The sequence below is a fragment of the Emydura macquarii genome, unplaced genomic scaffold (genome assembly GCF_026122565.2).
Source record: "Emydura macquarii macquarii isolate MOO-44397 ecotype Brisbane River unplaced genomic scaffold, CSIRO-AGI_Emac_v2 contig_2422, whole genome shotgun sequence".
Lineage (NCBI taxonomy): Eukaryota > Metazoa > Chordata > Testudines > Chelidae > Emydura > Emydura macquarii.
The window spans coordinates 21910729-21922172 of NW_027132559.1; the positions used below are offsets into that span (position 1 = coordinate 21910729).

The 11444-nt window shown below is 46.2% G+C and overlaps 1 protein-coding gene across 1 annotated transcript; it reads left to right on the plus strand.

Moving 5' to 3' along the window:
• Nucleotides 1–1253: 1253 nt before the first annotated feature.
• Nucleotides 1254–3362, plus strand: TWIST1 (twist family bHLH transcription factor 1). The gene is made up of 2 exons (XM_067561674.1): nucleotides 1254–1906; nucleotides 2663–3362. Exon 1 carries the CDS (start codon nucleotides 1268–1270, stop codon nucleotides 1859–1861), a length of 594 nt encoding a protein of 197 aa, XP_067417775.1. The 5' UTR covers nucleotides 1254–1267; the 3' UTR covers nucleotides 1862–1906; nucleotides 2663–3362.
• Nucleotides 3363–11444: the final 8082 nt, after the last annotated feature.

Sequence of the window (11444 nt, forward strand, 5' to 3'; positions counted from 1 at the left end):
AAAATATTGACTGACCACATGTCTTTCTGCATTGCAACTCATCACTTTCGAACGGAGGCTTTCTACAGTTTGCATCTGGGCTGCTGTTAAAAAAAATACCGCACCTGTTCTTTACGCGGGGAGGGGGGAGGCCTGAGAGGGGAGGACCAAAAGCTTTGTATGCAAACATAAAAAAAAACCAAATGTAAAACGAATAGGCACTATGTCTTCCCCCCATCTTCCCCCCATACCTCTATGACACTCTGAGTGAGGGAAAACGTAGTGCCCGACCCCCAGGAATGAATTCTCAGCAGTGAATAGTTGTACAACACACTTATTTCCCTCTGTGCGCTAAGCTTTTGGTTGTCAGTGCCATGCCAATTACGTCTTTTTTTTTCCTTTTTGCAAGGCAGAAGAACTCCGGGATTGGTGCATACGCGTGAAATGAGCCGAGAGCTGCATGTCCCCACATTTACGTATCTATGCAGCAGGCTTTTCCCTCGCATATTACATCACCCTGATATGACAGACCGCCCAAGAAATTCTTGGCTGCCCCGGAAATGCAGCCTGTGGACCACAAGGGATGGGAGCGAGTGGTGTGCGCTCTAGTCCCGCACACTGTTCATTCCTTCCTCCTGCGCCCATTGCACTGGGGAAGCGGGAGCGGTGCAGGATGCCCCAGCGGCTCGTGCTGCTGCTGCTGCTGCTGCTCCAAGCACCGCGGTGCAGCCTCAACAATAACGGCCCTGCTCCCATTATTCCTAGGGCTCAGGGTGCAGCGGCGAGACCCGCAAGGCGACCGTGTAAACGGAACGAGCCCGAGAGAGAGGGAGGGCGGGCGGGCAGGGAGGGGGTTAGATCTCTTGTGAATGGTTTGAAACATAATTGGGGGAAGAGGGGGAGAGCGGAAGCGTCCCTATAAAGCCCGGCAAAGTCCCTCCTCTCCACGTCAGGCTGATGACACCGCTGCCCCAAACTTTCCGCCAGCAGGAGCTATAAGAGCCTCCAAGTCTGCAACTCTCTCCCAATCCCAGACACCTCGCAGGGGCTCCGAGGAGGGATCGGGAGGGGTGGATTGTGTGTGTCTGTTGGGGTTTTTTTTTCCCCCCTCCTGGATCCCGATGCCATCCCCCCACCCCCCGAACTGAGGTCCTCCTCCCTCTCCTCCTCCTCCTCCTCGCAGGCCGTAAGCCGCGATCCAGGGGGAGCTGGCGGGTTAGGTGCCCCCCTCTTCTCCCAGCCCCCTCCCCTCCCCCTCCCCGGCCCGCGTCGTGCGTCTCCCCCAGAGATGATGCAGCAGGACGAGTCGAGCTCTCCAGTCTCCCCGGCCGACGACAGCCTGAGCAACAGCGAAGAGGAGGCCGACAGGCAGCAGCAGCCCGGCGGCAAGAGAGGGGGGCGCAAGCGGAGATCCAGCCGGCGGAGCGCAGGGGCGGCCGTGGGCGGCGGAGAGGAGCCGTGCAGCCCGGCGCAGGGCAAGCGAGGCAAGAAGTCCGGCGGCGGCGGCGGCGGCGGCAGCGGCGGGGCGGGGAGCGGCGGCGGCGGCGGGAGCAGCAGCGGCGGGGGCAGCCCCCAGTCGTACGAGGAGCTGCAGACCCAGCGGGTCATGGCCAACGTGCGGGAGCGGCAGCGCACCCAGTCGCTGAACGAAGCCTTCGCCGCCCTGCGGAAGATCATCCCCACCCTGCCCTCGGACAAGCTGAGCAAGATCCAGACCCTCAAGCTGGCGGCCAGGTACATCGACTTCCTCTACCAGGTCTTACAGAGCGACGAGCTGGACTCCAAGATGGCCAGCTGCAGCTATGTGGCCCACGAGCGGCTCAGCTACGCCTTCTCCGTGTGGAGGATGGAGGGCGCCTGGTCCATGTCCGCCTCCCACTAGCAGGGAGGGGCCCCCACCCGCACCCCCCCGGGCACGGAGACCTAGGTAAGGGAGGACTTGGGCTGGGCCGTGGGCCGTGGGGGGGGGGGGGGCATCGCGGCGGCCCGGTCCTCGCCGCGCGGGGGCGGCTGATGGGGTCGGGGGGGGGGGAGCGTGTGTGGGAACGGGGCCTGGAGTGTGGGGGGGGGGGATATCCGGGCCGGGCCCACACCCAGACGTGCGGCCGAGGGCTTCCAAAGGCGCTGGGCAGCTGGGAGGTCTCCGCTTGCTGGGTGCCCGGCGGGGTGAGCGGCTCGAAGGGGCCGGTGGAGGTGTCTGGAGCCGCCGGGCCCCCGGACCACGCCGGTGGCTGTTGGAAAGGCATGGGGGGGGGGGGGTGTCAGGCGCCGAGGGAGAAGGGAAGGCGCTGGCTCTGGCCAGCAGGACACGAAGCGGCGGGGTGGGGGGGCTGGATCCTTTCCTGCCCTGGCTGTGCTGGACTCCAAACGGTGCCTCTGTGTGTGAGTATTCGGCCACCAACCCTAAACAGTAAAAAAAAGAGGACGCTGTGTCTCTGGTCCACTCCGCAGAGTGCATTTCCCAGGTCCGCATCTCCCCACCAGGGCTCCCCCCACATCTAACCCCCACCCCCGGCCGGGGCTTTAACTCCTCCGGATTGTTCAGCTGTGCTGTATCACCGTCGCTTGTGTCGCATGCACAACAGCCCCGCTTTCTCTCTCCCTCGCTCTCTTTCCCCTTCTGCATACATTTAAAAAAAAAATCAGTAACAAACCTTTCCTCCCCCTCTCTGGGTTTTTGCAGATGACATTGTTCCCAAAGAAGGAGAAAATGGACAATCTAGAGACTCTGAAGTTGGATACCATTTTCTTTTTTAATAAAAAAAAAAAAACTGTGCCAAGGATTTTCTTGGAAATTAGAAGAGCTATATCCAAATTCAAAGCAGGGCGTGGGGCGCACTTAAGGAAAGAAAGAGGCAAGGGTGCTCGGACAGTGACCACCCAGATAGGCATCTGCACAATCCACACATCTCTGCATTCTGATAGAAGTCTGAACAGTTTGTTGTTGTTTTTTTTGTTTTTTTTTTTAATTTTGACGAAGAATGTTGGAATTTAATTTTTATTTTTTATTTTTTTTTTGCATGCATGCATTCCCAAGAGGTCGTGCCTATGAGCCATTGATGAAAGGAAAATACATAGTTGTGGACTTCCGCCGTTCTTGAAAGGTCATAATGAGAAACCCAACAAACTTTAGAGATGAAAACTTTTAAGGGGGGAAAAAACTGGGCTCAAACTGTTATACCCAAACCTACCCGGTTCCTACTTTTTTTATTATTATTTTTTTCCTCTGAGAAAAAAAAATAAACATTTTATTTATTTATTGATGACCCATGTTAAAATGCAAATAGATCGGGTGTCTAAATGCATTCATATTTTTATGGTTGTTTTGTAAATATCATTGTATATTATTTTTCTGCAATAAATAAATATGGTTGAAATTTTAAGAACCGTAAAGTTTGGTCTATATGAAAATGCTGGGTTGAAATTGGAGATAAATACCTGCTTGTTGAGCTGTAAAGATACCCAAGAGAGAAGGGGGCACTTATATAAACAAACGGAGTGAAAAATGCAAATAAACTAGCTACTGACAGACACAGGCAAGTTATTTATAGAGACAGCTTTATTGTTCTACTTTAGTGCCCATTGGACTTTGGGGTAGGGTGTTCTCTCTGTCTCTATTTTAATCAGAACTCCAAATAATGTTAAATTAAGTGAAGAACAGAATTGTTTTAGCCACCAATTTAAAGTAATGGCATTCTTTTTCCAGGCCATTTGCCTCCGAAATGTAAGCCAGAAAGATTGCATATACCCCCTACCACGGCTCTGTGCACTGCAATTTTTACTGATTTCTCTTTTTAAAAAAAAAGTGTCGAGGACAGAGAGCGCATCCGTTTTAAAGAGGCCCATAAATTGACAAGGGGAAGGCAAAGAATGGCTGGAATAAGAAACAAAATGGATATTTGGGGTTTATGGAGAAAGGTGATGTTTTAATATTTTAATTGCAAGGCTTAAAAGTGTTTTTGTTTCGTTTTGTTTTTCGGTTGTACAAGGGGACGGGATACAGTAAACCAACGCTGTTTTCCTTTTATAACTAAATATAGGAGTGCTTCGCCTTTTAGGAAGCATTTTTGTCTCTATTTTTCTACGTTTTGATGGTTTGAAATCGAATGTTCTGTAAAATCACGGTTGTAAAGGGAAGTGTATCTTCAGGCGTCAAAGATCAAAATAATTGTGGAAAGGGCAGCTGTTTAAAATACTGAAAATAGCCGGTCTCTCTAGTATAGTAATCAGTATCATTATGTTTGTATTGTATTCCACCGATTATATAGCTAGCTATTGCTGTTATTTCTATATAAAGCAAACCACAACATTGACAAGCAATGCTTTGTTTATTTCATTTTGTAAATTACAGGTTGTGATCAATATGCTGATACTAATAGGAAAGTGGACGTTCATTGTTTCGCTCCTAAATAAGACTCTAGATCAAATTGTAGTAACTCAAAAAAAGGCGTTTGGATTACAAACTATAAATTCCTTTTGCTGAACCGATTCAGTCAATGTCTAGGGTAAATAAGATGGTGTGTTTACTCAAAACAAGTAATGCTTGCTTAGCCCAGGTCGAGTTTACTTTATTGCCTGACTGTTTTTGTTTCCATATCCACATATTACCATATATTGCTGACATAACACTATTATGAATTTAATATCGTGCATATTTTAGACCAGCGCGCAATGCTTGCAGTAGAAAGCCTGCAGCGTTTGTTTTTATTAAAGGATTAGCAAGGACTTTGAAAATTGGATTTGAGTTGTGGTGGTCCCAGCACTAAGCATCAGAAAGAAGGGTGAAATTTTTGTGTGTGCTAGAGAGAGATTCGCTATTTTCGGTGGTCCTACCAACTGGATTTCTGGCTCCCTCCATCAAGGTCTGATCGCTTGATATTTCAGATTTCTTGAAAAGCTCCAGCAATGATGAGGGCCCCACCACCAAGGAGAAGGTAATGCTTATCTCTGCTACCTTTCCTAATGTCAAGGGATGGTGAAAAGAGGAATGTCTTGTACCTTTTTCTCTTTTTTTCTCTCTTAGGGAGAGGAAGGCAAATCAGAAAATGTGCTGAATATCATGACAAATGCTAAAGAAATCACCAACGTGAAAAGAATAATTTGTTCTAAATTGGCAAAAGAAGGATAGAGAGAGAAATAGGTAATCAACTGTAATTTGGAAGGAAAAGGGAATTTACGCAGCAGATTATTTACTAAATATAAAAAAGCAGACAAGTGGATAATAAAATGGGGGGGGGGGCAAATTCTGCTCGCACTTTACTGGTGAAAAATCCAGAGTAAGTCACCTGAGTTGGATGTCGTTTGTCCTGATTGACACCATCGTGAGTGCAGAATTTGGCCCAAGCTCCATCGACTCTTTCCAGCCGCTTGAAATACACTGGGGGGGGGGGGAGCAGTCAAGTCACTTTTCAACATTTTTAATTACTGCGTATACTATCCTTACTTGCCTTGTACCTTTTCTAATGTAATCTACATTTTGCAGCGATCAGTAGAAAAAGGTGACAAATACCATATACCGAATATTTTAATTGTTCCCATTAGCATGGGTCTGTTTTATCTTTCTAGCGCAAAGCGTTATCTTTTTTTTTTTTTTTTTTTAAACACACGAGATGATAATCCTGATTTAAAACTACAAACGTGACCTTCCCATTTGGTATTTTGTGACTGTATGGGCCCAGCACCAGAGCCGCCCTACACTTCAGTCAAGAGCCATGAAATCAGATTCAGCTTTATTGAATAAAAATATTAATTTGTCTTCTAAGAATGTTAAACACCCTTGCAATCAAAAATTAACTCCGTCTTTGAAAGTTATGATGTCGGATTGATTTTGTAATGTATTTATTTTTTGCAAGGCACAAAGCTGTACGGTTTATTTCCAGAACAAAATGTAGCGTAGATGAGGTTCCCATGCAGAATGTTCCCATGTTTTGTTACCATAGCTATGAACAGACTAAACGTGTCATGTTGGCAATCCATGGCCACTTGTGCAGGATAACAAACCCAATGCCTTTTAAACTGAAAGGAAACCAGGGGCCGGATCCTGGGAACTTTACTCCTGCCTGTAGGCTAATAGAGTGAGTAAAGGTTCCAGGATCCGGCCCAGATGTATAGTCTATATCTCTCTGCACAATGAAATAAGCTCACGGCTCTTCATTTTTGAGGTTCAGTTTATGTACTGGAGATTCTTGGGGGTGCTACTCTCGGCCTTGTGCAAGAAAGTGGAGCATTTTGCGCATTCCACGGTTTGGCAAACTCCGAAGTAGTTATTTTCTCTAGTCCAGTATCAAATTCTTCTCAGGCATATGATTTCACTTGAAGTCCTGCCCAAGAATCCTTCAAAGTGAGTGTTTGTCCCGCTCTCATGATGTCAGGCGGTTTTCCCTGCATCTGTAATTTTAAGAAAAACAAACAAACGTGCGGGGAACAAATGTTACGGGAATCCAAACAAAATTCAGTAGAGAAAAGGGGTTCACCTGCGGCGTGGATCAACAGCACAGCCCTGCGTGTGGACAGGGGGGAACCTGGTAAATACAGAGCGATTGGAACCTGTAGCTCAGACAAGTTCGCGTTAAAAACAAAAGAGAGAGACCAGCAGACAGGATAAAAGACTGTAAAAAACGGGGGCCGATCCGGATCCCTTTGCAGTCCAAGAGAGTCTATTGGGAGCAGTATCGGGTCCCTGAACCTCAACCCTTATAACGTATCGAAAGAGAACTGTAAAGAATCAGAGGCGGAAGCTACGCTTGGGCCATTCACCAGGGTTCTGTGTGCTCGAGTTCACACGAGCAGTCACTTCACCTGCATCCATTCAAGCTGCGAGCCAGACCCGTTGTTCAAAGCGGGCTTTGCCATTCATTAGCATCTTTTGGAAGTCGGGAGGAGCGGGGGGGGAATGAGCCGAATCAGCTGCCATAGGATGCATGTGGTTAAGAGCAAAGAGGGCGCCCACATTTAGATCTCGCCAGGATTTGTTTTATTTGCTTGAACAGTGTAATCTGGCCGCAGTAAACATTGCACAGGATGCATTTTACATTAACTTCTGCACCAGTTTCTTTAGACTTCAGGCCACTTAATGTTCTTAGCAAATCAAAGCACGTGTCCTTTGAAGAAGGTGTGTAATTGGAGTTTAAGGCATGTATGGAATTCCCAGATGTCTATAAAATAAGAAAGAGCATTTGGCAGGTCACTGGAAGGTGGAGCAGGTTAAAATCACTTGCACAAATTCCGCCTCCCCCCAACTTCTTTTTAACAAAGAATCTACCATTTAGAAGGACCGAGAGATAAGAATTCTGGAAGGCTTTGTACAGTTTTACAACGCAGGGAAAATAAAGAGCTACTAATAGTAACACGTGCTTTAAAAATCCAAAAGAAATTGCACCATTTTTTTCGGAACAGCCCAGTGGGAAAACCGCAGCGAGACCCCGCCGTGTCGATTGCAAGCGGGTGTCTAATGCCCTCCTCGCTAGGACTGTTCCGTTTTTATTTACACCGCTTTGTCGTGTGTAGTAACCAACAGGTCGGTAAGGACTGTTATAATGGGATCTGATGTGTAAAGGAGCTGAACCAGCTGAACGCGCTCTCTTTGAGAACACCTACCGGAGACCCGGGTTGTGTTTCATTCCCATAGCAATCTCGTTACAAAAGAAGTTGAAAACATTATCATTAATAACAGAATAAAAGTGTCTCGCTTGCGGATTTAGCCGATTAAGCTATCAACACCTGGCCTGCGGAGTGTTTCCGAGGAGTTTTTGCAGGGAAGATATTAGCCCACGCGAGAATTGCGGCTGTGTGGTTTGTTTCGAATTCCCTTGTTTGATCCGGAGCAGAAATCAACACACAACTATCGCACCGGAGTGTCAGATGTTACTTTTAGTAATCCAAGCAAAAGCTGGGAATTTACGGGGGGGGTCAAAGCAGGAGGGGAAGGGTTGCCACTTTAATATTTCAGGGTTGGGACATTTTTTGTTTTGTTTTTGCAGTATGAGGAGAGAAACAAAGCATGGGGGGGGGGGAGCAGCGCACAAAGCAGCCGCGGTGGGGGGGAATTCAGAGGTGGAGGGATTTTGACATGTGAAAAGTTAAGCAGGTACCTGAAAGAGGTTTATTTTGACCAGATGTTAGAGCTTTTATGAAATTGTCACGTGAAGCGAACAGATGTACAACTCCCAAATGGAGCCACGCCTTCTAACTACACGGAAGGAAAAGCGGGCATAAATCAGCCTTGCCTTCTTGTCTGAGAAATGGGCTTCATTTCAACAGTCATGGTCGTTTGTTTACTTGTTTGTGTGTCGCTTTGTTTATTTTCGGAAAGGGGGACGCAAATGTGCGATCCCGGGGCCCGGCTGTCTGACGATTAGGAGTCTTTTCAATGTCACTTTCCCTCTTTGTTGTTACTGGGGGGGGTTGATCTCCCCCCCCCCTCCCTTTTCAGGATCGTTTGATCCTGAAGAAAGTATCGGATCTCGGTTGGGAAAAAGCTGGGACTAATCAAATTCTTTTTTTCAAAGGTGGCTAGTGGCTGATCAGAGGAGTGAAGGAATGCCTCTCCGGACAGAGCCGAGAACTTCCAAATCCAGGGAGGAGATTCAAGGCTGGAAACGAGACACAGGGTCTGCTCCTGCCAGGCTGCGGAGCGCTCTGCCCGTTCTGTCGCGCCTTTCGCCTGGCTGTCACTGCCCGCTTTCCGGGAGCAGGGAGATCTCCGGAGGGAGCGAGCAGCAGGTCTGTGACAAAAGAAGCCACGCCAGGGCTACTCGGGAAATCCCAAGCCGCCCAAAGTTTGACACTTCAGAAGGGCGCTGTCAGTCCTTGGCCACGTTACAGGGAAAAGGCATAAATCCTTCCTTCTGGGCAGAATTCTGATTTAACACCAGCCCCAACAGGTAGTTGAGTGTACAGGAGAAAGTCCTCTTCCAGTTCAATACGCATTGCCAGTGTAATTCCCAGGGGCCTATGACATCCTAAGGATGTACGGGAGAAAACGCAGTTGTACAGTTGTAGCTTTAAAAAATCGAACAACCCGCAAAGCCGAAAAGCTGAGTAATAATCCCAATTGCATTGCAGGAAAGGAATGAGTCGAAAGATGTCCGAATGCGTGTGTGTGCCCTAGGTCAGTCCAGCCTCCTTAGCCTTTCGACTAGTTGCAGAAAATAGCCATGAACTGTACATACTCCTTATATGTTCACATACTCAGGCGAGTACCCAGAGCTAGCCTACCTTGGATGTATCTGGGGGGCAGACGCTCGGTATAATGTGCATCTCTATTAAATAGTAACAAGCCTTTTGCTAAACTTCGCCATCGGGAGTTTTCAAAGGTAGCCATCAATGCGCCCAGATTTACTGTTTCTTTTGAACAGTAAAAAAAAACAAAACAAAAAAAAAAAAGTAGAAGAAGAGAATTGATCACATTAGCTTTAGGGATGACAATTTAGGTCTGTGTAACACTAGATAAATAGTCTGCTTTGCTATGCACTGCTTATTGTCTCTATAGCATCAGTCTGAAAACCCCTCGGGATTCTTAATCTAGATTTATTGTCTTCGAGTCCCTATCACATGATCTTGTAATAGGTTTTAAGCGAATGCACATACAAGATTTTGAAAATAAAAGAGTAACTATGATGTCTTTTCCCGTTGTCCACCTTAGGATATAAACGATGCACTTAAGTAATGCAGTGACACTACTGCTTTCCCCAGCTTTCTTCACAATAAATTCAATAATCGACAAAAATATGGGAGAGCAGCTTTTTTTCTTTTGCCTTGAAATTTCACAAAGAACTAAGACTTTTCTTCATCCTTATGCACCGTACTCTCTCTCTTACGGACCCTGGAGCTATCAAACATGTTTAGTGACAGAGTGATGTGCTGTCTATAAAGGGCTTGTTGATGTAGAGGCTAAATTAGTGTTAATTTCAAACAGGCGGCTAATTCTTCCATGGAACCTCAGCGCTTTCGAAATGTGTTGATGTGCTTCAAATTTAATTTCTGTCAATGGAAAATATGTCTTTTTCCCACGTGCATAGTTATATGGTTAATTATTTAATTTTACCGTTGTATAGCTTTCCTGTCTTTCTTTCTTTCTTTCTTTCTTTCTTTCTATTTTCATGCATCCTGGAGCACCTTTCAACTTAAAGTTTTTTATACCAATATAAACCAGATCCAGATCAGAGGCTCTTCCCCCCTCCCCCCCCCCCTTCAGATCTAAACTTAAAACATATATCATAGATCAGTTTTCATCCAACGAATTTAGGCACAGTGCTCGACCTGTACTTTCAAAGAGAGTCGAGGCTGGAGTCTGCAATATTTAATCCAGTCAGCTATTAAATGTCCTGCGGCTTGAATCAAGAATTTCAACAGGAATCTGTACCAGGGATAATGACAGTAAAAGTAGTTTGAGGGGGGGCGGGGGGAGGAGAGAAAAAAAATAAGACAACTTCTGTGCCTTTGATTTGGAAAAGCCCTGTTTTTTAGGAGACCTGTCAGAGTAATAAAGAAAAACATGAAAGAAAATCCTTTGTTCAAGGATATGGTTTTAATGAAAATAATAGTCCTATTAATACCTGACAATGCCTGCTTCGGCGACTCCACTTTCTTACCATCCCCCAAATTATGATAAAATACGTATTTGGTTTGCCCTCTTCCTCTCTATAAATAGTCTGATCCTTGGAACGCGTGTAACTGGGCGTTTCTCTGATCATTCCCTGGTTTGGTTCCCATCAGAAATCCTCATCGGATGCCTTGTGTTCCCTCTTCATTACCAGAATCGTTTTTCATTTCCAAGGGGCTGCACCTTGAGCTCGTCTTGGCGCAGTGTGGGAGTTAGATCTGTGGCTGAAAGGGGCATTTTAGACCGAGAGGGCATTTTTTTACCCGGCAATCAATGTCTAGAGTTACTCTGAAAGATGATTTTAAGAATATGGGGCATTAATAAAATCTAATCAGGCTTCAATGGAAGGGGAATTAAAGAGGGACATGGGAAAGAGGGGTTGGGTTTTTTTTTTTTTTTTTTTTTTTTATGAAGCATATGTCTGCTCCTGCGGTTAAGACAATTAAAACTCTTTTCTGATCAAAGGGCTTCATAAATCACCAGCAGAAATGGATTGGTAAGAGGCATTTTGGCTGTGTGATTAAGACCCGAGGCTCAGGATTTTCTCTGCGCCTTGCGGATTCCTACCTTTTGGATACTGCTTTAACTTACCCTGCCATCCGTGCTTCTCATTTCGAGAGTGGATTTATCCCACTGATTTCTTTGTTGGTTTTGTTTTAATAAAGAAAAACCAGCTGAATAGGGTTTTTTTCAAACAGAGAATGGTAAATGTTCCTGATCACTGGTGATAATAAGACTGTGCACAAGGAAGTTTTGTGGGCGATAGATAGATAGATAGATCTAAAACTGGCAGTTTGCTTTTGGGTAGAAGACAACCATACTGCTAGCTAAGGCAGAAAACCCAGCGAAACCTCATTCACTT

Excerpts from the sequence above, each read along its gene's own strand:
- TWIST1 (XM_067561674.1), top strand. The coding sequence starts at position 1,268 with ATGATGCAGCAGGACGAGTCGAGCTCTCCAGTCTCCCCGGCCGACGAC.